Source organism: Lactuca saligna, chromosome 3, assembly GCF_052625555.1.
Source record: "Lactuca saligna cultivar CGN05327 chromosome 3, ASM5262555v1, whole genome shotgun sequence".
Taxonomy (NCBI): domain Eukaryota; kingdom Viridiplantae; phylum Streptophyta; class Magnoliopsida; order Asterales; family Asteraceae; genus Lactuca; species Lactuca saligna.
The window spans coordinates 164,339,996-164,367,153 of NC_136419.1; the positions used below are offsets into that span (position 1 = coordinate 164,339,996).

General features: G+C 39.1%; 1 protein-coding gene and 1 pseudogene across 1 annotated transcript in view; one reads left to right on the forward strand and one right to left on the reverse strand.

The window, feature by feature from the left end:
- Positions 1-10,605, reverse strand: part of LOC145034012 (annexin D5-like) — a 34,510-nt gene extending 23,905 nt beyond the window's left edge. Inside the window, exon 1 of the mRNA XM_078982455.1 lies at positions 10,434-10,605. Coding sequence (XP_078838581.1) covers positions 10,434-10,509 — 76 coding nt within the window. The 5' untranslated portion in view covers positions 10,510-10,605. The remainder of the gene's footprint in view (positions 1-10,433) is intronic.
- Positions 10,606-13,070: 2,465 nt separating this feature from the next.
- The window catches only part of LOC145036120 (uncharacterized), a 47,437-nt pseudogene continuing 33,349 nt past the window's right edge, over positions 13,071-27,158 (forward strand).

Consider the following 27,158-nt stretch of genomic DNA (forward strand, 5'->3'; position numbering starts at 1 on the left):
TACCTGAGCATTTTGAGGAGGGATATATGGTACTTCGTGGCGAACTCGATGTATCGGATATTTGATGAGCTTCAGGCAAATTCCCGGAAGAAGGAGATAGAGTTGGAGACCCAGGCTAGGGAGGAGGCTGAGTCTCAGGCGAGGGATCGACGACCGGCACGGTCTCAGCCGGCAACCAAGCGAGCCAAGCCTGCTGATTCGTGATCTGGGAGTCAGAAGGGCCGCACTTGTGGCAAGTGCGGCAAGAGCCACGAGGGTGTGTGCAGAGTGGGGTCTTGATACAAATGTGGCAAGGAGGGGCATATGGCCAAGGATTGCCCCAAGGGGTTTGCAGTATGCTTTCACTGCAACCAGACTGGACACCGCAAGGCAGAGTGTCCACAGTTACGAGGGACTACCCAGGGAGCACCTCTGGGATCTGCTCCTGCTGCTATTAGAGCTACTGAGAGCCGGCCAGTGAAGGCCGAGGTACCGAAGGTGCGAGGGAGAACCTTCCAATTGACTGCGGAGGAGGTCCGTGCAGCGCCCGATGTCGTGGTTGGTACTTTTCTTGTGAATTTTGTACCTTCCTTGGTGTTATTTGACTGGGGTGCGAGTCGGTCTTTTGTATCTTTGGCTTTTAGTCAACACATCAGTATTAGTCGAGAGGTGATGAGTCGAACTCTGAGAGTTTCCATAGCTGACGAAAGAGCGGTGTATGCCACCGAGGTGATCCGAGGATGTGTACTCGAGATTTTTAGCATCAAGTTCCCGATTGATCTAGTTCCTATTGTGATGGGAGATGTCTGTGTCATCGGGGACATGGACTGGTTGAGCAAGTTTGGAGCAGTTATCGACTGCGAGAGACAGCTTGTGACCATACGAGACCCTAGTGGGGGAGTTCTTACCGTATACTGCGAGGGTACGCGTTCTGGGTCGGCATTTTTTTCAATCGCTAGAGCGAGGCAGAGTCTACAGCAGGGTTGTAAGGGATTTGTAGCATATGTGATGGATACGAGGGTTGATTTAGAGAGACCGAGGTCAGTTGATGAGGTTCCGATAATGCGTGAGTTCCCGGATATATTTCCGGAAGAGTTACCAGGTGTGCCTCCCAAGAGGCAGGTTGAGTTTAGCATCGATTTGGTTCCGGGAGCTGCACCTATCGCCAAGGCACCTTATCGCCTTGCGCGTCCAGAGATGCAAGAGTTATCATCGCAGCTTCAGGAGCTACTGGGGAAGGGGTTTATTCGGCCGAGCAGTTCGCCATGGGGAGCGCCTATCCTTTTTGTTAAGAAGAAGGATGGATCACACCGAATGTGCATTGATTACATGGAATTGAACAAGCTGACGGTCGATAATCGTTACCCGTTGCCGAGGATTAAAGATTTGTCCGATCGGTTACAGGTAGCATCTTGGTTCTCCAAGATCGATTTGAGGTCCGGATATCATCAGGTGAGGGTGCGAGATGAGGACATCCAGAAGATAGCGTTTAGGAATCGTTATGGGCATTACAAGCTCGTTGTGATACCTTTCAGGCTCACCAATGCGCCGGCGGTGTTCATGGACCTCATGAACATAGTATGTAGGCCGATGTTGGATCGCTCGGTGATCGTGTTCATTGATGACATATTGGTGTATTCGAGATCCAAAGAACAGCATGAGGAACATCTGAGAGATATCCTCGGAGTTTTGAGATCGGAGAGGCTTTACGCCAAATTCTGCAAGTGTGATTTTTGGTTTCGAGAGGTCCAGTTCCTAAGGCATCTCGTTAACCAGAAAGGGATATTGGTCGATCCGGCCAAGATTGAGGCGGTGATGAGTTGGGAGGTGTCGAGGTCACCTACAGAGATCAGGAGTTTCCTAGGATTGGTAGGCTATTATCGGAGATTTATCAAGGATTTCTCCAAGATCGCCGTGCCACTCACCAAGTTGACCCGGAAGGGTGTTGCTTTCTCATGGGGCCCAAAGCAGTAGGCCTCCTTTGAGACACTTCGTCAAACGTTATGCGAAGCCCCATTGTTAGCCCTTCCGGAGGGAATGGAGGACTTCATGGTATATTGTGATGCGTCAATATCAGGGTTGGGAGCAGTACTTATGCAGAGGGGGCACATGATAGCATATGCATCGAGGCAGTTGAAGCCTCAAGAGGCAAGGTATCCCACCCACGATTTAGAATTGGGGGTAGTGGTGTTTGCCCTTAAGATCTGGCGTCACTATCTGTATGGGGTCCGGTGTACCATATACATGGATCACAAGAACCTGAAGTACTTGATGGATCAGCCCAACCTGAACATACAGCAAAAGAGATGGTTGGATGTGGTAAAGGATTATGTTTGTGAGATCCTGTACCACCCGGGTAAGGCTAACGTGGTAGCCGATGCCCTAAGCCGTAGGTCGGAGAGCATCCCGATGCGAGACGTTTGTATGAGATTGACAATGATGACTTTGGTGTTGGACACCATTCTAGGGGCCCAGGCTGAGGCTGTGAGACCAGAAAACCAAAAGAGGGAGCGAGTTATCGGGCAGGTATCAGAGTTCGTTACCGATAGCCGGGGACTTATGACATTTTAGGGTCGTATTTGGGTACTGTTTGTGGGTGGGATGCATACCATTTTGATGGAAGAGGCACATCGATCGAAGTTCTCGATCTATCCCGGGGCCACTAAGTGTATTTGGACCTAAAGAAGGAGTATTGGTGGCCCTATATGAAGAGGGACGTTGCGTGGTTCGTTGAGAGGTGCCTAACCTGTCGTCGGGTTAAGGCCAAGCACCAGAGACCGCATGGTAAGTTGCAGCCGTTAGAGGTTCCTGAGTGGAAGTGGGAACAGATTACTATGGACTTTATCACCAAATTGCCAAGGACTGCGAGGGGCGTCGATGCAATTTGGGTGATTGTAGACCAGTTGACGAAGAGTGCTCATTTCTTTGCTATCAATAAGAGCTCTTCCGCAGAGAAATTGGCAGAGATGTACGTGAGGGAGGTGGTATCGCGACATGGAGTGCCGATCTCGATTGTCTCAGATCAAGATGTGCGTTTCACATCCAGATTCTGGAAGAAATTTCATGAAAAGTTGGGTACGAGGCTGCAATATTAGTACCGCATACCACCCACAGACTGACGGGCAGAGCGAGCAGACGATCCAGATGCTCGAGGACATGCTCCGAGCGTGTGTGTTGGATTTCGGTGGGAGTAGGGACACATATTTGCCTTTGGCAGAGTTTTCCTACAACAACAACCAACATTCGAGCATTGGTATGCCACCCTTTGAGTTGTTGTATGGGAGGAGGTGTCAGACCCCCATTTACTTGGGAGAGGTAGGGCAACGTGTGATGGGTAGTACAGAGATTGTGCTTCAGAAGACTGAGCAGATACAGCAGGTCAGATAGAGGTTGTTGACCTCTCAGAGTCGTCAGAAGAGTTATGCGGACAGGCGTTGGTCCGAGCTCGAGTTTCAGGTCGGTGACTTCATGCTCTTTAAGGTCTCTCCTTGGAAATGAGTGATCCGATTCAGGAAGAAGGGCAAGTTGGGGCCTCGATATATTGGATCTTTCAGGGTGATCGCGAGAGTAGGCAGGGTAGCCTACCGTTTGGAGCTACCTGCAGAGTTGGGTCAGATTGACAACACTTAACACTTTTCACGTGTCGCAGTTGAGAAAATGTATAGCCAACGAGTCAGCAGTGGTACCATTAGAGGATATTCAGGTGGATGTGGGCTTGAACTATGTTGAGAGACCGGTGGCAATTAGAGATCGGAAGGTCAAGGTTCTGAGGAACAAGGAAGTGCCTCTGGTGCAGGTGCAGTGGCAACATAGGAAAGGGTCAGAGCTGACTTAGGAGCCGGAGCACGAGATGCGTGAACAACATCCAGAGTTGTTTGCAGAGTGAGACTTCGAGGGCGAAGTCTGATTCTAGTGGGGTAGAATTGTAACATCCGGATTCCCAGGTATATTATTCTAATATTTTTATTTTTGGAATTTGTGAAGGAACTCGGCGAGTTGATGCTTAGACTCGCCGAGTAGGGTCGCGGATTATCATCCGAGTTCGTGACTGGACTCGGCGAGTCCACGCTATTTAATGAAACCCTAATCCTCCGGGGTTGGAGCCTATTTAAGGGCACTCATAGTCGCCCATTGTGGCTACCAGTCCTTTGAGAGAACCCTAAGTGAGCTAAATCGTTTGGGAGGAAGGAGAAGCTATATTTGATCTTTCTATCTTTGGTTTAGCAAGAAGAAGGTGATCAAGAGCAAGAGGAGACTGAAGGAGGTGTGATTCTAGTGGTTTCAGAGTCCCGAGACTTCAACTTGAGGTATTTATTCGGACCTTCTTCATTTTTGGTGTTGATTCTTAGAGTTAGTGTTTTCTAACCTCTTTTGAGGATGGTTATGTGGAGCAATTGGTCCCTTCTTGAGTTTATGCTTTGGATCTGAACTCAAAGAGGTCAAGAGACCTTAAACCTTGGAGCTTTATGGGTTATCTTGGGAGTCATGAGCTTAGAATGTCATTTTTGGGGCTAAATCACCAAATGAGACCATCTAGATGATATATGAGTGTCAAGGTCTGGACTTTACGTGATTATTATGCTTGGGAAGGCTAGATCTATGGATTAGAGGAACGGATCTGACCTCAGGAGGTCAATAGAGTTTGTGCATGACATGTACTCGCCGAGTTGTTCTTGAGACCCGACTAGTTGAATCGGGATGGCCCCGCGATTCATACCTGTGGACTCGTCGAGTAAATGGAGGGACTCGACGTGTCAAACGAGACTAAAGAGCTAGTGGACGCATGTGGACTCGCCGAGTTGCCCAAGTGCACTCGACGAGTCGGGTCAAAGTTTGACCGTTGACTTTGGTTGACTTTTAGGGTTAGTCAACAATGAGGGCCTCTGAGCCAAAGAAGGGGTAAAATGGTCTTTTACCCTTCTGAGGGTGCCTAGAGAGGGTTGAGTCTAGTTCTGAGAGTTATATTTATGAGAGTATTACTTTAAGTGTTTAGACGGAGGCTAGATCGTATTTCTACCGAGTCAGTGATTTACCGAGACATCTGAGGTGAGTCTTCTCACTATACTTTACCTCGAGCGGTAATTAGAGTTATGTGACAGAGTTATTATATGCTATTATGTGATGTGTTGTATTGCATTATTTCTATGTGATTTATGTCATGACTATATCAGAGTATATCAAAGTTAGAACCGGAAGGTTCACAGAGTTAGGGCCAGAGGGTCGATAGAGTTAAGGCCCACGGGCCCAGAGAGTTATGGCCTCGAGTGGCTAGTATGTGTATGTATGGTATTTTGGGGAACTCACTAAACTTTATGCTTACAGTGTTATGTGTTATGTGTTTCAGGTACCAGTGATGATCGCGGGAAGGCGCCGACATAATTCGTACACACGTATGCTTTTTTTTTTTTTATGTATTTTGATCTTGGGAAATATTTGTGAAACAAAGTTATGATACAATGGGGTTTTATCGATAAATGTGTTTGGAAAAGTGCATTTAAAATATGAAAATTTTGTTTAAAATTTTACGGTGTTACATAGACCCTTCCTAAAGGAGATTGGAGAGAATACAATTTCATTCCATTTTTTATTAAAAGATCCAAAAACCTTCGTTAAGACGTTAATTTTTTTCTAACTAAACTGTCTCTCTATCTATCTATCTCTCTCTCTCTCTCTCTCTCTCTCTCTCTCTCTCTATATATATATATATATATATATATATATATATATATATATATATATATATATATATATATATATATAAAATGATGCCCTATGTTTAACAACCAATACATATAATGATATGAAGTACTCATAAATATACTCAAAATGCATATATTTATGCAAAAAGTCCATAACAAGATACATAAATTAAACATGCCAATAAAAAGAAGATTCAGTTTAGAAATAAGAATTCAATTTCGAAGTTATTGCTCAATCATTTATAATCAAATTTAAGAAATTAGAAAAATACAAATGCTAAGAATTTTTAAAATCAAACATAACTCCATCTTAAAGTCTGAAAGAATCAATGTTGTTTGCTAATCTTTTTGGTAAAAATAATTACTAGAACTATTAACCACATAATCAAAAAGCTTATAGGAGTATCGATAAATTAATGAGCATTTCAACCACACCTTTAAACGGAAGAGTGATATATATATATATATATATATATATATATATATATATATATATATATATATATATATATATATATATATATATATATATATATATTAGTTTATATATATATATATATATATATATATATATATATATATATATATATATATATATATATTAGTTTATATATATATATATATATATATATATATATATATATATATATATATATATATATTAGTTTATAACCCGTGATAACCACGGTTATAAAATTAATTAAACTTTCTTATTAAAAAATCAAAATTATTAATCGATTATTTTAAATAAATTATTACTTAAGAGATATTTTTTTAATTATATAAAATTATAATCGTTGATTTAAATAAATACGTGGAGTTATATCATTTTATAATTTATATTAATTTTATTTTATTTTTTAATTTAATGTTATTAATTTAATATAATTAAAGGAAGAAATTTTAAATTTTGAAATTTAAAATGAAAAATCAATTATTAATTTAATAAAATTAGAGTGGGAAATTTAAAATTTGAAATTTAAAATGAATAATTAATAGGTGGACAAGTGGCATGATAAATGATATATAACATTAATGAGGGATTCTAATTGGATGACACTTGTCAATATGTGATTAAACATATTCTTTTATTAAAATATATATATATATATATATATATATATATATATATATATATATATATATATATATATATATATATATATAAAGTGAAAACAAGAAAAAAAAAAGTTGGTGTAACTCATTTGCAAAAGGATAGATTCTGTTTTAAGCCGAAGAGCGAGTTAGGTCATTTTTCGTTAGATCAAATTCAATTTTCAAGTCAAGGGGCAAAAAACCCAACTGCAGGTTCAAGAACTTCGGAGGCTCAGACTTCAATTTTTAAGACAAGTAAGAAACCTTGACCTTTTTTTGGCACTATTCACAAAAGTCAGAATGCTATTCAACAATAATTTATGAAACATTTATGCTGAAACAATAGAACTCTAAAAAGATTGCCAAAAGACTGCCCTGAAAGCAAAACGAGATTCGGGGAAAAAGTGTTACCAAAGAAAACTTACTTCTGATAACTTTAAAAACAAACACATATAAATCGGAAAACTTAAGCAAAGAAAAAAAGAGGCGATTTGCAGTGTTGTTTTAAAGAAATTAATAAAAAACGGAACTCGGTTCTTACCCTCAATATGAACGATAGAAACAGAAAACCTCAGACAATGCCCCTTGATATGAAAGAAAGAATCAGAAATTAAAGTTTATGTTTTTGCTTGAAAGAAGATGTTTAGTCCCCCACTCCTCGGTATATAAAAGATAGAATAAGAAAACTCTTAGGGACTCCTCAGTAATTCTTTCCCAGTCGGTCAGTCTCCTCGTCTTCTTAGGCATGCACTTTTTTAGTTGTTATTGCCGCCTTCTTTCTAATTTCATGTTTCAGATGGTGCCCTTCTTGTTGGACTGCTTTTGTGGACAAAATTTTGGTCCAAGTTATATATACCCGTAAGAGTTGAAAAACATATGATGCCCTATCCTATACTGATGCCCTGGGCAGTGGCCCAGTTTACATTGCCCTTGGGCCAGCCTTGTATTGAATTTAGTTAGAAAAAAAATTAACGTCTTAATGAAGGTATTTGGATCTTTTAATAAAAATGGTAGGGAATTGTGTTCTCTCCGATCTCCTCTGGAAATGGTCTAATTTCGGCCATTGCAATGTTTTTTTTTTTAATGTGTTTATGTGTTCAGAAGCCATCAGTATTGACTACATAAGAAGTCATTGTTATATACTTATATTAGGAGATCTACTGTAATATAAAAGCTAAAAGCTAACTTAGACTACCATCTCCCTAATTTTTCTATATCGAAATGTGTAAAACATATAGATATAGATAATGCTGAAGCAGCCGATACCTAACACCATCGTTAGAATGTTGCCACTATGATGCAATGACACCTAGTTATGTTGCATAATTAGTGCTTTAGAGTATAATATAATTAAAATACCATGACATTTAATCGAATAGATCTTATAACAGAGTCAGGATTGAAATTTTGAAATTAATTATAACTGTTTTGATTGTACATTAAATTTTTTGAACATCTAGATGAGGGACGACATGAACTATGGCCTAGATCCATCACTAGCAACCCACATGTTATTTTGGGGGTGAAGAGAGTGTATATTAGCAATTAAGAATCCTTAGTGTACAAAATAAACTAAATAGTTTTTGTGGTGCAAGGAAGAAAAAATATATGGAATAGAATAGGGGAAGAAAAAGCTTTTAATTACTTGCTAAAAACGTAAAAAAAAAAAAGAAAGAAAGAAAGAAAGAAAGAAAGAAAAAGTACTAGAAATCTCATAAATAAAAAACACACAAGACACCTATTTTTATACTAAAAAAATTAGAGACCTAATGATACTCTAAAAAAACAAAAGTTAAATATGTAACTTTCCTAAAATTTCCCTAGATTTTTAATCCGATTAACCTAACAATCATCCCCTTAATAACATTGATCATACCCCTCGTTCATTGTAGTGTTGGTTCCTTTTTTACTAGATTTGCCTTTTGTATCTCCCATTTAGGACACTCGTTGCTATAGTGACCAAATTCACCACATTTGTATCATTGGCTACTTTTAATCCTGGATACATTCATTAACATCGACTCTTCTCGGACCTACAACCTCTTCACCAGCTGGTCCAAAGGCATCTCGATTTGAATCTTAGTTGTCACAATGCTTACAAACATGTGATTTTTCTTCACTGGCCAACATCAACCCACCTTGAGTTTCCTCCATTTTCTCGATTCCTCATATACGTTCCTCATATGCCTTAAGTCTTTCAACGACTTCATCGGATAACATCGACTCAAACTTGAAGCATTGCTCTATTAAAAATACTTAGACATTGAATCAAGTAACCTTTTCATCAAATCCATTTCTTCAAGCTCGTAACCAAGACTCCTTGATTTTAAGGCTAAACCGGATAAGGTTTTTTTTTTCACAAAATCATTGACCATTTTTCCCCTCCTTCATACGCTAACTTTCAAACCTCCTCTCTAAAGTTGCTAGCTGAGCCGTTATCACCCGATCCACTCCCAAGTACCGTGTTTTTAGCCCATCCCACACTTGCTTTGGGTAGGTGTAACTCACCATTTGCAACACGATACCTTCTGGGATCGCTTGAAACAAAAAAAAAGAGCTTATATTGATTACTATCGATCCGATGTTTTCACCTAACACCCTTGATTAATCCGTCTTCTATATTTTATGTGCATCCATAATTAACTTGACTTTGATTGCCCACATTGGATAATTTGTTAGAGTCAAAATCAAAAATTGATATAACATCAAACATCCTTCTTTAATTATCGACATCATGTTCTCCCTTTTGATAGCACCAACCTTTTAAATATAGCTTGTTCCGAGAGCATTCTTACATCGATCAATAAAACAAGGTCATGACCACCATTACCATTTCCTGCCACCCACAAAAACGAACTAAATCAAGGCCGCATACTTTGATGTCTTCATGTCCATTTATCACGCATCAACTATTAGTTTATCATTATCATTAGAACAAGTTCGATCAAGAGAAATTTAAGCTGTTGTTGAAATGCTTCAACTTGTAATAAAAATGACTAACCCCCTTCAACCATACCTAGTGCCTGCTGCGTCTACCCTGGAGCGCAGGGCTACACTTTTTCTTGAATCCAATTCTCAAACCAACTGCACAAGGTCTTTACAAGCCCTAGACTCTAATACCAAGTGTAAAAAATAAACTAAAACAATTTTTTATAGTACAAGAAAGACACAAAACATATTGAAGAAAATAAAAGTTGAACAAAAACAAGTACTAGAAATTGCAAAAATAAAAAAACACATGAATCTACTTTTATATTAAAAGAATTAGTGATCTAACGAAAGTCTAAAACAATAAAACAAAACTATATATGTAACTTTCCTAAAATGCTCCTAGATTTAAAATCAGATTAACCCAACATTTTAGATATATTGCAAAATAATTTGAGATTATGAGTGCCAATTCTAAAAAAGTTGGACTAGCCCACTTGGCTAACAATGCCTCTAACTAAGAGTTTCTAACCAGAAGGTATTGCGTTCAATCCCAAACAAATACTAACATGGCCGTTGGAAAAAAAAAAAAGAGTGACATGCATTAAATCCCTAAACATGAAATCGTCAATATTTAGAAAAACCTGAACCACATTATCGATAGTGTGGTGGAAATCAGGAGAACGATGAGGGAAATGATACAGATACATAGAATCATTACGCATCGCATACCCTTAAATGCCTTGTACAAATGCATGGCGTCATCACGAGGTGAAGATAACACCCCTGGAACTGTCAATGTAGCCATCTTGATCTTGATTCCTCTTCTTCTTCTTCACATTTCTAGAGCGATCTTTGGAGATGATGATTTATGAGCAGGTGATCCTATTAACACGAATCCAAATCGTGTAATTGTCATGATTAAAACCTGCGAAACCACAAGATGCGTATTAAAAAACATAGATGAGAAATATATTATTTTCTATCAAGCCCTTAACTTTGTATAAAATTACACATTTTGCCCATAACTATAATATCTATTATATTATTTTTGGGTTATTCAAAATATGATAAAATTTCTTCATGCACGGACGATCAATTTCATTTCTCCTATCATTGAGACATTGACACTCAATTTTGATTTTAATATATATTATTAAAATTAATATTGAATGAGTTTTTTTAATAATATTGATAAAATAATTTATTTTGTACAAAAACAAAATAAATTATTTAGTCCACAACTAAAATTGATTGTGTATAAAAATATTAAGGATTAAATGTGTACAAAAATATTAAGTATTAAATGTGTGTAAAATTGAATGTACTCAATTTTGGTCACTGAGTTTTTTTTAAGAATATTGAATGAGTACAAAAACAAAATAAATTATTTTGCAAAAAAATAAAAATTAAGAACTAAATATTAAGTACTAAACGTGTGTAAAATAAGAATTATATTACCCTATTAAGATATTTTTATCGGTTAACCTGAAATAACCTGACATAAGGACTGAATGTGTAATGTTTAACAAGTTGAAAGGGTAAATATGAATGAAAAATAAACCCAGTAACCAAATATATATAAATCCAAAAATATATTACCCTTATCCCTTTTTATTGTATACTTTTCTTCCATGGCAAAGAGAATTAATACTTAATACCTTTTACCTTTTAAAGTTTCAAAATCTACATTACATTTTTATAGTTTTTATTTTATACTTTTATTTATTAATTTGTTATATAAAACAAAACGTACTCTAAATTATTTTTTGAACATGTTCAATTATTTTTGATTGATTGTGAATTCATTAGATGTATTTGATATTAAATAATAAATCTTTATCTAAGAACGTATTGTGATATATTCATATTAATAAACAATGGGTTTATCAAACGACAATATACTATTAGAGAACGTATTGTGATATATTATATATACTATTAATCGTTAAAAACTTGATGAGCAGGAACTTTTTTTCTCTTTCATATTTGGACACGGAAGTTCTTATTCTCATTTTAACGCCACATGGAAGTTGTTATTCTCATTTTAACACCACAATTCCTCTCCACCGCCTTTGACCTCGCCTCTTTCTTCTTATCTCAATTTGCTTTCAATTTCATCCTGTTCTGTTATTCGTCGTTTTCTCTTCATTCCTTTGATGGCTTCCGTAGATTTATGATTCCTTTTGTAGGTTCCGATTTCGATGGTTTTCTTCAACTCAGTATGACTAACGCTCATCTCTGCTCCAATCACAAATCCTACACAGAACCCCCATCGCTCCTCCAAGGCGTGTGCAATTGGTCGCCGATAAACACAGCTCTACCGACCCCATCCCACACTGATGAAGCTCGAGAACAGGGTGTTACTCCTATCATTGGCGTTCCCCTTCACTATAAGGTTTTCCTTTTGTTATGCTTCCTGATTTTTGTTGTTTTGGAACAAACTGTTTGTAATTTGGATTTCGAAAAACGTATGAATTGTTCTTGAATACTGAAATTAACATGAAAAATGAACCAGAAAAGTTCAATAGTTGACTAATGAACGATTGTGTCAACGCCTACAGTGAGTTCGATTCCAAACCACCGCTTGTATCACCTCTTCATCTTCTTTAGTAACAACTGTATATGTTGCTACGATTACTATTTCCTCTTCTTTCTTCATGACTTCTTTTACAGATACGATATCAGATTCGCGAATAATGGAAGCACCACAGGGAGTTGTTTCTTCTTCTACTTCGTCTTCTTCCTATGTTTCTATAAATGGTGTAGCCTGGATGAAGTTCATACCAAAGAATGCAAGAAAGTAGATACATGAGGCGAAGAAGATGATGATGGTAGCCATTTCAGACATGTTGACGACATGGAGAGGAGTGGAGTTTCTGATCTTCTCACACCATCTTATCAAAAGGTAATAAACAAACGAGAAGAAAACTGTAAAGAAGATTCCCATCGGAATAGAGATTGCATCGAAAGCCTTTGGAGAATCCACCATCTTTTTGTTTTCTATTTTCAACATCTGATCTTCTGAATGTTGATCAAATTGAGCTTTTCCCATGTTTTTACACTGATTGTTTCAATTGAGGGTAGAAGATTGAATGTTGTTGATCGAGGATGAGAAAGAAAGATGAGTCTTATCTTGAGGATACCTAGCTTGAATTATGAAGACCCTATATGCATAGAGTCAAAGAAAGGTAGCAAACTAGAAACTTTCATTAAAATAATTGGACATGATAGGGACAATTTCCTGAAATAAATAAATGTGTATATAAACAAAAGTGTGCAAATTATAGATTCCTTGTATCTATCATTTTTCACATACTACGTTTTCAAGAACACCAAAAAAATATTTTTTCTCTTTCATGCACGTTAATGTTGTTTATAGCAATACATACGCTTGGGGTAATTCAGTAATTTCCTCTTATTCATTTCCCGGTATTGGGTTTGTGCAACAAAGTTATTATAAATCTGTTTCTGGGTAGTGTTTAGGTTGATTGGTATTGAAAATCAGAGTTAGCTTGAGAATGCACAAAAGGTCTTCAATGAAATGCCTCCTACAAATAAAGTTTTGCATAAAAATGATTACGATGCTATGTTATGGTGGGATACACTACACTATTCTCTCTCCTCTCCAAGTTTATTTTACATGTTTAAAACAAATCCTATATCAATTATCAGCACTCATCAGTATATTTTGGTGGAGACTATTCGCTTGGTGCAGTTGGGGATATAATCTATCATTGGGAATGCCTTTAAATATTGCCTGATTACAGATTGTCCCACTTCAATAAGGTTAGATTCGATTGGAACATGAAGCAGTTATCCTAATTTTGAAGCCCAGACTTATCATGACTTTGGATAATCTTATTGGTAAGTGGTAACACTAACAACACCATTTATCTACAGTCTGTTCTTGTAATATTTATTGATGGTTATGCTACGATGTTCTACACTCAATTTTCTTTTCAAATCTGTATTTTAGTTTCTAGGGTGTTCAGTTTTGGCTGGATACCGGAGCATTAGTTCTAAACATATATAAGTCCGGTGTTCTTGTAGTGGCTAGCCTAGGAGATCCTTTCGGGAGACCACCGGTGTATTAGGGTTCACTTGACTTTTTAATCTACTTCCATAAACTTCTATAATGTTACTTTTGAAGCTTCAAACAAACTTCAGTATTGCAGAGCACAATTCTGATCAGGCAGAGTTTTTGAAGCTTTGCAAGAGAGTTGAGCACACGATTCGAGCATGGTATCTTCTTCAGTTTGAAGATCTCATGGTACTATTATCTACTTTTATCGATTTTTGCTATAATATCTTTCCCAATTTCAAACTTTTAGATTTTTTTATTAAAGCGTCACTTTATTTTTCCATGGTTGACATACTTGCAACAATTATATTCCCTCTTTGATCCTGTCCAAGGGGCATGGAATTTGGAGTAGCAGAACCAATCATCACAAGAAATTGATGTTCTTCAACAGATTTTTCTGTCATATATGTTTAAGGTGATGGAGAAGAGTAATTTTAAGATCTGCACTAATGAAGAGATTTATATTGCACAATCTAGGCAGCATCTTTTAAACCTTCCTATCATAGTGGATGAATCAAAGGTTTGATGCAGTCATACATACCTCCCTTAAGTGCTATTTGTTGGGTTTTGAGCAATCTAACACTTCCTAAGTGTGCATGCAACCCTAATAAACCTTAGATCTATGTTTGTCTAAATACATGCAAAATAATAAATTTTCCAAGGTTTATAACCTATCTAACATGGCATGGGGAACATTTCAACATAAAAGAGTTAGAAGAGATTACATACCTTTTGGTGAGTTTGGTTCTAAGGAGTTTGAGGGCCAAGCACCAATAGTGTGAATGCCTCAAATGGAATCACAAAACACCACAAACTCTTTGAAAACTTTGAGAGAGAATACACACTTGTATAAAATCGGCCACACACAAGCTTACACACACTAGTTCACTAGTTTCCTCTTAGGCTCCATTTCATGCTCCATAAGCATGCTTATATAGTGTGCATGGTTAGGGTGAAACCCTAATAACCCATGTCTTTTCCTTTCCAAGGATCCATGGGTTAAAAGCTCTATGGATCATCCATGGACTTCCACATAAGCCTAGCCCATTAACAAATGAGTATTAGCCCACACTATATAAAACAAATAGCCCATAATCTAATTAGTCTTCCTTTTAATCTCTAAATTAATTCATAATTAATTTAAGACTAAAACTAATTAAATAACGTAACTTCATATTAATATATTATAACTTATAATATATTAATAAACATATGTGTATAACTCTCATAAAATTATCCATAATAGTTTGGATGAGATGCAACCCAAATGGACCATGCCGGTCGGGTCAAGTATATACCAAATAAGTTATGGACTTAGACACCTTATCCAACAGACTCCCACTTGGATAGGTCTAATAACTGTATTTTCCTATAACTTCAGGAACCAACCAACAATCGTAGCTCTCGAAAACTCCCTCGAACTATGAAGACTCTGTTGAACTATGAAGCGCCATTTTAGATAAGTGATCACATAATCCTCCTCGGACAAACACATGGAACTATGTCTTGCTTATTGTCTGGCAATTGTTTCTCGATTTTCCGATTTGTTTGACGATGAACTTCACTGAACACATCGGTTTAGTTCTGACCGGGCCCGGTACATGGGTCAACACAAAATCATCGAGGGGCCCAGATATCGCTTCTATTTCTAGAAGGAACAGATAAACTTCGACTGATATGCTTGTTCTACTACTTATTGAATTGTACACAAAGGCACGTTTTATAACATCAAGTTACTGATGCGTTTACGTGCAATCAATGCACAAACAACTCATAGGTAACAACTCATATCTCTAGGTTTGAAGATTTATATGATATTATCGTCTCACGATCACTCGAGATAAATTCCATGAAGTGATACAAGTGAGCGTGGGTTTATACCAATACTCATAACTTATGAGTACTCATGAATGTTGCAGCAACCATTGCCATGTCTAAACACCTTTAAGACATCTACAAACCCAATTCATGACAATCTTGATTCATACCTACTTCCGACGTATGATCGATTGTGGAGGTTTGAATAAATTAATTATTCTGGAAGTCAAAACATGCAAAACTAAAACAGTAGTAAATAATTGACAATGATAGTAACACTTTACTCATAAATAAATCACAAATTTTATTCATCATCAAACGTCGATTACATTTTACAAGTTTCAGGAAAAATATCTAATCTGTAAAACTAATATCGTCCCTCAGCCCGATGCGTCTCGCATGCTGAAAATGCTTAACCCTCGTCAGTCCCTTCGTAAGGGGATCTGCAGGATTCTCATCCGACGATATCCTCCTTGCCACGAGGAGTCCTTCTTCAATCTTGTGTCTTATGAAGTGATATTTTTTGTCAATGTGTCGAGATCTGCCATGATCTCTTGGTTCCTTGGCTAAGGTAACCACACTATTGTTGTCACAGAAAATCTCCATAGGTTCCTTAATAGCTGGTACAACTCCAAGGTCTCCGATGAAGTTCTTTACCCATATCGCCTCTTTTGCTGCTTCACTCGCTGCTATATACTCTGATTCACAAGTCGAATCAGCCACCGTCTCCTGCTTGGAACTCTTCCAAGAGATTGCCCCTCCATTTAAGGTAAAGATCCAGCCCGACTGAGAGCGGAAATTATCCCTATCAGTCTGAAAACTAGCATCACTATACCCTAATACTCTCATGTCATCACTTCCACCAAGGGTAAGGATCCAGTCCTTAGTCCTTCGCAGGTACTTGAGAATGTTCTTTACCGCGGTCCAATGAGCCTTGCCAGGGTTCCCCTGATACCTGCTGACCATGCTCAAAGCAAATGCCACATCAGGACGGGTACAAGTCATAGCATACATGATCGAGCCAACTACAGAAGCATACGGTAATTGGCTCATCTCAGCTATCTATGCCTCTGTACTCGGACTCTGAGTCTTACTCAGTTTGGTATTGCTTTGGATCGGTAAATCTCCTTTCTTGGAATTCTCCATGTTGAACCTTTTCAACACCTTATCCAAGTAGGTACTCTGACTAAGTCCAATTAGTCTTCTACTCCTTTCTCTTAATATCCTTATCCCTAGGATATAGGCAGCCTCCCCTAAGTCCTTCATAGCAAAGCACTTCCCAAGTCAGGACTTAACCTCCTGCAAGGTTGGGATGTCATTTCCTATAAGTAGTATGTCATCCACATACAGTACCAAGAAGCTAACTATACTCCCACTAGCTCTGACATACACGCAAGACTCATCTTCGCTTCTCGAGAAGCCAAACTCTTTTACCTTCTCATCAAAACAAAGATTCCAGCTACGAGATGCTTGTTTTAATCCATAAATGGATTTCTCAAGCTTGCATACTCTATTAGGGTACTCTGCACTTACAAAACCCTCTGGCTGATTCATGTACGCATCCTCAGCTAACTTTCCTTTAAGGAAAGCGGCTTTGACATCCATTTGCCATATTTCATAATCATGAAATGCTGCAATGGCTAACATAACCCTAATAGACTTAATCTTTGCTACCGGCGAGAAGGTTTCATCATAATCAATACCTTGAGTTTGAGTAAAACCCTTCGCAACCAGTCGAGCCTTATAAGTATGCACTTTTCCTTCCATGTCTGTCTTCTTCTTGAAGATCCATTTGCACCCGACTGTTTTACGGCCTGGTACATTGTCAACCAAGTTCCAAACTTGATTGTCATACATGGACTGTATCTCGCTATCCATAGCCTCCTTCCATTTAGCAGACTCCGGGCCTGCCATGGATTCCTTAACACTGCTAGGTTCATCCAAATTTACCAGTGTACTATCACTGATAAACATATCACCTTCCGTAGTAATATGAAAGCCATAATAAAACGAAGGTGTGTTCCTAACCCGTGTGGAACGCCTCGGAGGTACAGACTCGTCAGCTGGATCAACAGGAGTTTCCTCCTCAGGTTGATAGCTAGTGTCTGAGGTTCCTTCACCAATTGATTCTTGAATTTCTTCAAGATCAATCTGCCTCCCACTGTCTCCTTGGCTTATAAATTCTTTCTCGCGAAAGATCCCTCTTCGTGCTACAAAGACCACATTCTCACTGGGTCTGTAGAAGAGGTAACCGAAGGATTTATGTGGGTAGCCGATGAAAATACACCTTTCACTTCGGGGTTCAAGCTTATCATGAGTTTCACGCCTCACGAAAGCTTCGCAACCCTAAATTTTGATGTGGTCCAAATTGGGAACCTTCCCAGTCCACATCTCATGAGGTGTTTTGGTAACCTTCTTTGTAGGGACTAGATTAAGGATATGGGCGGCAGTCTCTAAGGCATACCCCCAAAAAGAGATTGGTAACGAAACTCGACTCATCATAGAGCGAACCATGTCCAACAAAGTTCGATTACGCCTCTCAGCCACACCATTCAGCTGTGGTGTCCTGGGAGGAGTCAATTGTGAGACAATCCCACACTCCTTAAGATAGTCAAGGAACTCGGTACTAAGATACTCACCACCTCGATCGGATCGAAGCATCTTAATGTTCCTGCTCAATTGATTTTCTACTTCCTGTTTGAATTCCTTAAACCTTTCAAAGGTTTCTAACTTATGTTTGATTAAGTAGACATACCCATATCTACTAAAATCATCAATAAAAGTCACATAATACCAATTAGCATCCCTTGTGGAGGTTTTGAATGGCCCACATACATCAGTATGTATTAGGTCCAACAAACCCTCACCCCTCTCACAAGTTCCAGTGAAGGGTGATTTTGTCATCTTTCCAAGTAGACAAGATTCACAATTATCATCTGATTTAAGGTCAAATGATTCCAAGACTCCACTCTTTTGGAGTTGGCCTATGTGTTTCTTGTTTACATGTCCAAGACGACAATGCCACAACGATGCTTTATCTAGGCTAGTAGAAGAATCAATATACAACACATTATTTCCTAAGTTGTCTACAATCGACACAGTTTCATACACACCATCACAAGGTAATGCTTTAAAATAAAACACATTTTTAAAGAAAGCATCAATACCACCAATTTCATTATCAAACGAAAAGGTAAAACCTTGTTTGTACAAAGCATGAAAAGAAATAATACTCCTCGCCATTTCAGACGAGTACACACATTTATTCAAATCTAATTTTAACCCATTATTAAGCAACAAAGTATAAATTCCAATCTTGGAAACAGGTGAAGGCTTCCTATTCCCCATGATCAAGTTTATCTTCCCGTGCTCCACATTCTCACTTCTTATTAGGCCCTGCAAATCAGAACATATGTGAATACCACATCCTGTATCAAGCACCCAAGAGTTAGAATATGTTGAGTAATTAGACAATATAGTGTAAATACCTGCGTGGGTGGGTTTCACTTTCCCATCCTTTAGATCCTGTAAGTACTTAGGGCAGTTTCGCTTCCAGTGTGCCTTTTCATGGCAATAAAAGCATTCAGTATCCTTGGGAATGGCAGAAGGAGTGACAGAACCGCTCTTGGTCTTTGATGAGGATCCTTCAAGAGACTTTCCCTTGGTACCCTTCGAAGGGTGCTTCCTCTTCTTCCCTTGGCCTTGCCCGATAGCTAAAACAGGGGTAGATGTTGGAGTAGGAGTAGTAGAAGTAACAACCGCTTTACCCTTAAGACCGGGTTCCGCGGTCTTCAAGAGTCCTTGAAGCTTGCTGAGGGTAACTTCCTCCTTGTTCATATGATATGTCATTCGAAAATGATCATAACAAGAAGGCAAAGAGTGCAAAATGATGTCAATTGCCAACTCCTCAGGGATGTTAACATTCAGCTTCAGCAAACGGTCCACATACCTTTGCATCTTTTGCATGTGGCCCGTGACGGATTCACCGTCCTTCATGCGGGTTGTTATTATGGAGGAGATTATTTCGCACTGCTCCTGACGAGCACTCTGATGGTACCTTTCCATCAGATCTTGGTGCATCTCAAAAGGGTAGAAATCTTCATATGACTTTTGGAGCTCGGCTGTCATCGTGGCCATCATGATACATGCCACCTTAGTAGCATCTCTCTCATGAGTCCTGAATTCAGCGTTCTCCACAGGAGTAGCAGTGGACTCATCAAGCTCTTTTAACTCCTTATCGAGGACATATTCTTTGTCCTCATAACGAGTAACCATCTTGATGTTCCTAATCCAATCCATGAAATTGGAACCATCAAAGATGACCCTCCCACTAAGATTCATGAGAGAGAAAGAACCAGTTGGGTTAGAGCCCGAAGCATTAGTGTTAGAAGACATCTGAAAGAAGAGAGTAAGTTTAGATTAGATATATAGAATCCTTAATAAGACACCGAAATGTAATATTAAGGCTAGGATCCAATCACAATATATTATACTTAGAAGAGGGATGCCGTAATCTAAGTAATAATATATTTGAAAAGTAGGTGAATGACGATTCACCAATTTCCACCACGAAAACGAAATGATTTATTAGGTTTAATTGGATTTGAAATTCCTAGATTCTTTTGAGATTCATTGAACTTTTCAATGGTATGTTTCAATCTCGATTGTGCCCTTCAAGTTTTGTGATTGGGATGCCGAGGATCACAAAACAAGGTGTGAATAACCATGCTAATTCACTTGGTACCCTTAATATTGTCACCTAATCAATGTGTCGGTTAACCACACACGCTCCATGTCACACCCCCGAACCAGACGGCGGAAACGTCCGGGGGCTGTTGTGACTCAATTGAATACCATCACAATGAATATACATGAAACATAACATCATACAATACCAAGCATTGGAATAATACAACTGGTAGCGTTTACATCCATTACATTGTCTCAAAATATTACATCCCCAAAATAAATTGTTCATTGTTACTTAAACAACCGCAAAACAATCATAGAGTACAGTCCTTTCTTCACTTATCTGTTACCTGAGAATACAAGTATTTTGGAAAAACGTCAACATATGAAATGTTGGTGAGTTCATAAGTAATGTTTAAAATCCAATGTTTGTATTGTTTTGAAAACCACCAGAGAATCCGATATTTTCTGAAAATAGTATAGCGTAAAAAAAAATATGTGAAGATCCGTGAGTATGCTTGTTTGTTTTCTATAGATGTAAGCGTACGAGTTGTGAAATTCGGCATGTAGTTCGTAGGTGTACTAGTTGAAAACCCTAGGAAAACCCGACGTTTTCCTATCACTTTGCTTTAATTAGTTTATGTGTTGTTGTTTCGTTACGTTAGAGGTATTCGTTGAGCTCCGGAGGCATTGCGTATACAGTGGGTGGTGAATTGTTGTAACGTACATTAATGAAAACGTCCAGTTGACAACCGTACTAGCGATCCCTTAGGCGTCACTCGCACTTATTCACACAACTCAATCCTCCCAGACTTGTGTAGTCCCACGACCGAAGAGAAAAAGAGAAGGTGCGAAACCCTCGGTATTTCCCTACGCCGTTCAAGACCATTGCAATTGCGAAGGGCCCAAAGCCCAACCCGCAATCGTGAGTTCCTGACTTTACTAGCAGCACCGAAGGACCCTTGGGGACCAGCAACACGTTTGCCATTGAAAGTCCTTTTACACGCGGTTAAGTCGTATTAGACCCAACTACATGTAAGCAAGTATCCTTTGGGCCTAAAGATCATGTCATCGGGCTAGCTAGGCTCAACAAGCATGATTTGAAACTTTTGGGCCTAAGGAATGTACGTCGACGTAATGAGTAATTCCACGAGAGTATAGAGTTCTGAGAGTTCCATATGTGTATTGAGCGTTGTAGTGTTAGTAGTTTTGGATTTGTTATTGACTCGAGACCGAATCAATTCGTTTAACAACGATTTTTGGTATTGTTGTGTATTGTGTCGGTAGTTGCGGTGCCAATATTTGATCAAGTTGCGTGTATTGAATTAGCCTTGAACGTTTTCTGTTTTCAGCCCCTCATTGTTTGTAAAATTTACTTTTTCCACCCTCTAATTAAATAACTTTTCGGTTTGGTCCTTAAATCATTTTTCTTGACATTTTAACACCAAAAATTATTGAAATTAATATTTTTCAGCATATTTTTCGTTGAAAACAGTTTAAGTCCCTGAAATTGTAGTTTTCTCGGTTATAACCCTTCTTTTTCGCAGTTTTTACAATTTTGGCCCCAATTGGAAAATTTTTGCAACTTTGGTCCTTTTTAAATTTGAAAAAGCATTTTAAACCTTTGAATAGTACTTGTAACACTAGTAGTCCACTGTTTTACAGAAAAACATAGTTTTGGCCCTCCAAAACAGAAAATTTCGCATAACGGGCCCTATTGGGCCGAAATTGTCATTTTTAGCCCATTAAGCTTGAAATTTATGTTTTTAATCCTCCAAAAGAGTATATTTTCAGAAAATACATTATGGAAACTGTTTTGACTCATCTCACCCATTAGGTTTCGAAATATTTCATTTTGGGCCCTTCAACTTTGTATTTTTAACATTTATGTAAAAAAAAATGAGTTTTTAGCCCAAAGTATGTATTATTAAGCCACTTAGCTATTTTTCTTGGTATACTTTGTATGTAGTAGTATGTTTTATGTTAGTATCATTTAACATAAAGTATATCTCGGTTTTTAGTGATTTATGACTAGATCCAACATCATAATCATACCAAACACACATATAAGCATAGAAATCATACAAGGCATACACATAATGTTAGATCTACACCTTTGATTATATTCTCTCCCACAAAAACTTATAAAAAACCGAAAATAAGGGGGTATGAAGCTCACCTTAGGGGGTAGTTTCGGTTCTTGAAGAAAAGATGGAAGAAACTTGGTGATTTTTGACCCTAGCACCCTTTGATGAAGATTTCGAGTTTATGGAGTTCTAAGACACAAGTTTATGATTTCATGAGAGTTAAGAAGAGGTTTTTGAAGATAAGAAAGAGTCCAAAGCATGGATCCAAGCATTAACTTACCTAGATGATGATTTTGGTGATGGATTCTCCTTGTGAAGCTCTTGATTCACGAAATTTTTGAAGGAGGAGGAAGGATTGTTCCTTGAGAATTCTAGAGAGAGTTTGTGAGAGATTTGTGTGTGTGTGTGTGTTTCGGCCGAGAGTGAGTGAGAGAAGAGAGAAATAGACCCTTGAGGTGATATGCATTGAAACATGGAACATTTTGCATGGAAATCCTTTGGTTAATTGTGAGGTGTCACTCACAAGGTCAACCCTTCCTCTTGGGCTTGTTTTGTGCCGAAAATATGGAAGGAAGAAGAGAAATTTGGGCTTTAATGCCCACAAGCCCATGTGTAAATTAATTTGGATGAGTTTTAACCTAAAAGGAAATATAATATGATTTTTATACTTTGGTGGGCTAGTTTAGGTTAATCATGGATCAAAGCTTTTAATTCATTTCATTCTAGGCCCAACATGGCCCAAAATATTGAAATAAATAAATGTGGGTCCAATTAGAGTCCATTTAAGGGTTCTAAGCCCATGATAGTCAAATTGGAAGCTTATTGGTCCATTTGGGTCCAATAAGGAAGTCCTAGTCCAAAATGGACTTAAACGAGGACTTCTAGGGTTTCCAATTGATTGTTGACTATTTGTAGCACTTGCATGATGTATTTGATTGAAGTTTTTGATGTCATTTAATATTCATCACACATGCTTTTAAGTTTTTGATTCAACATTTTACTTGAGTTTGGTGATTACAAGACACAAAATTTCTAGTTGTGACATCATCCCCCCGTTAGAGGGAATTTCGTACCGAAATTCTGTTTGAAAGCTAGATTTGAGAATGCTAGAATAGGTGAGGGTACTTCTGCTTCATTTGGTCTTCGCGTTCCCACGTGAATTCCGGCCCACGCTTTGCGTTCCACCGTACCTTCACGATCGGGATGCGACTTTGCTTAGTACGCTTCACCTCCCTGTCCATGATTTCAATTGGTTCTTCAACGAACAGGAGATTCTTGTTGATTTCGATTTCATCAAGGGGAATGACGAGTGTTTCATCTGATAGACACTTCTTCAGATTAGAGACATGGAACACGGGGTGTACACCGTTTAGCTCTGCGGGTAGTTGCATTCTGTAGGCTACCGGACCTATTCGGGCAACGATTTCGAAAGGTCCAATGTACCGTGGGTTTAGTTTTCCCCGCTTCCCAAAACGAATAACTCCTTTCCAGGGCGAGACTTTTAACAGTACTCGATCACCGACCTGAAATTCTAAGGGCTTTCGCCGCTTATCGGCGTAGCTCTTTTGTCGGTCACGCGATGCTTGCAATCGAGCTTTGATTTGAACGATCTTTTCCGTGGTTTCGCGAATGATTTCCGGTCCCGTTAGTGCTTTGTCCGACGCACGTGTTTTTGCTAGCTGGGTGTCACCTACTTCAGCCTAACATAACGGTGATCTACATTTACGCCCGTACAGTGCTTCGAAAGGAGCCACCTTGATGCTCGAATGATAACTATTATTGTATGAGAACTCGATTAAGGGTAGGTGGGTATCCCAAGACTTTCCAAAGTCTATCACGCATGCGCGGAGCATGTCTTCGAGCGTTTGGATGGTTCGCTCGCTTTGACCATCCGTTTGTGGATGATAAGCGATGCTCATGTTGAGGTTTGTTCCCATCGCCTTATGGAGGGATTGCCAAAATCGTGACGTGAACCTACTGTCCCTATCCGAGATGATAGATACTGGTATTCCGTGGAGTCTCACGATCTCTCGAATGTATAAACGCGTCAATCTTTCCATCTTGTAAGATTCTTTAATTGGCAGGAAATGGGCAGATTTCATCAGTCGGTCGATTATTACCCATATGGTGTCTAATCCATTCGACGTTTTGGGTAGCTTGGTCACGAAATCCATAGAAATCCCCTCCCATTTCCACTCCGGGATTGCCGGTTGCTGTAACAATCCTGAGGGTTTCTGGTATTCCACCTTTACTTTGGCGCACGTAAGGCACTTACTAACGTAGGTCGCGATTTCCGCCTTCATGTTAGGCCACCAATAGTGTTGTTTAATATCCAAATACATCTTGTCGGAACCGGGATGAATGGAGTATCGCGTCTTGTGGGCTTCCTTCATAACAACATCTCTAAACCCTCCAAGTTTAGGGACCCAGATACGGTTCATGAAATAGTATACTCCATTCTCCTTTGCCTCCAGGTTCTTTTCCATTCCGTGCAATGCTTCACTAGCTCTATTTTCCGTCTTCATGGCCTCTGACTGGACTACTGCAATTTGAGTGGCCAGGTGAGATTGAATGGTTATGGAGAGAGTTTTTGTACGAAGATTAGAGTACTCCTTCCGACTTAATGCGTCAGCTACCACGTTGGCCTTGCCTAGGTGGTACTTAATCTCACACTCATAATCGTTTAGCAATTCAACCCATCTTCGTTGTCTCATGTTCAGCTCCTTTTGGTTCAAGATGTGTTGGAGACTCTTGTGATCCGTGAAGACAGTGCACTTCGTACCATAAAGGTAATGCCTCCAAATCTTTAGGGCAAAGACTACAGCTCCCAACTCTAGGTCATGGGTCGTATAGTTTACTTCTTGCGTCTTTAGTTGGCGGGATGCGTAGGCTATCACTCTCCCACGTTGCATGAGAACGCAACCTAAGCCCTGATTTGACGCGTCGCAGTAGACTACAAAATCTTCCGTTCCTTCAGGCAGAGATAGTACAGGTGCGCTACAGAGAGCTTGTTTCAAGGTCCGGAACGCAATCTCTTGTTTGTCTGTCCATTTGAATGGTACGCCCTTTTGCGTAAGCGAGGTAAGTGGTTTGGCGATCTTAGAGAAGTTTTGAATGAATCTCTTATAGTAGCCTGCTAGACCCAAGAATTGACGAATTTCTGTGGGCGTTGTCGGGATTGCCCATCCTTCTACAGCTTTGACCTTAGAGGGATCCACATGGATTCCATCTTGGCTGACTACATGACCTAGGAAGTTCACACTCCGTAGCCAGAGCTCACACTTGGAGAGTTTGGCGTAAAGCTTTTCTGATCGCAGAGTTTCTAGGACTTGTTGAAGATGTTGGTCATGCTCTTCCTTGCTTCGAGAATAGAGGAGAATGTCATCGATAAAAAAAATGACAAAGTTGTCGAGGAACGGTTGGCAGATTCGATTCATTAGGTCCATAAATGCGGCAGGGGCATTCATTAGACCGAAGGGCATTACGAAAAATTCATAATGTCCATAGCGAGTTCGGAAAGCTGTTTTTGGAATATCCTCTTCCCGGACTTTGAGTTGGTGGTATCCGGACCGTAGATCTATTTTAGAAAAATAACTAGCTCCTTGGAGTTGGTCGAATAGGTCATCGATTCGTGGGAGTGGGTAGTGGTTCTTAATTGTGATTTTATTTAACTCTCTGTAATCGATGCACATTCTAAAAGATCTGTCCTTCTTTTTGACAAAGAGCACCAGAGCTCCCCATGGCGAGTAACTAGGTCGAATAAATCCTTTGTCCAAAAGTTCGCTGAGTTGGCTGGATAATTCCTGCATCTCGGCAGGAGCTAGCTGGTAGGGTGATTTAGCGAGAGGAGTTGCTCCTGGAATGAGGTCGATTCGAAACTCAATCTGTCTCTCTGGGGGTACTCCCGGAAGATCTTCAGGAAACACGTCCGGAAATTCACACGCTACGGGAATGTCTCGAACGTTAATCTCCTCCTTGGTTTTATCCACCACGTGAGCCAGGAACGCCAGATTGTTCCTTCGTAGATATTTTTGTGCCTTGATGCACGAAACGAGGCGAAGGTTCATGCTAGATTTGTCTCCGTAAATTACTAGGGTTTCGTGATTTGGGAGACGAAGACGAACGGCCTTCTCGTGGCACATAATTTCAGCATGGTGGGGGCTTAACCAGTCCATGTCGATGATCACATCAAAACTCCTAATTGATACTGGAATTAGATCTATTCGAAAGACGTGTTGATTAAGGGTTAGGGTACATCCGGTGTAGATTTCCCCAGTGGATTCGGTTTTCCCATTGTCCATTTCCACTGTATAGGTTTCATTTAGCTTTTCGGGCAGTTGTTTTAATAAATGCTTAAACTTATTGCTTACGAAACTTCGCTCCACTCCGGTGTCAAATAAGATGCATGCATAAGTGTGGTTTAAGGGAAACGTACCGGTAACAACAGAGGGGTCCTGAATAGCTTCACCCTGACCCATGGTCAACATCCTTCCTGTTCCTCCGTTTCTTAAATTGTTGTTGTTAGGGCAGTCTCGGCGGATGTGTCCAGTTCTCCCACACCCGAAGCAGGTGTGGCTAGGCCCTGTGTTATTGCCGCCGGCATTGATGTTGTTGCTGCGATGGTTGTTGTTGTTGGTTGCCTGATTTTGGTTCTGGGGAGGGTAAGTCCTGCAGTACCTTGCAGTGTGTCCCCTTCGATTGCAACTGGTGCACTGAAAATCCTTGCATTCTCCATTGTGATGGAAACCGCACTTGTTACATTTGGGAAGATTACCGGAA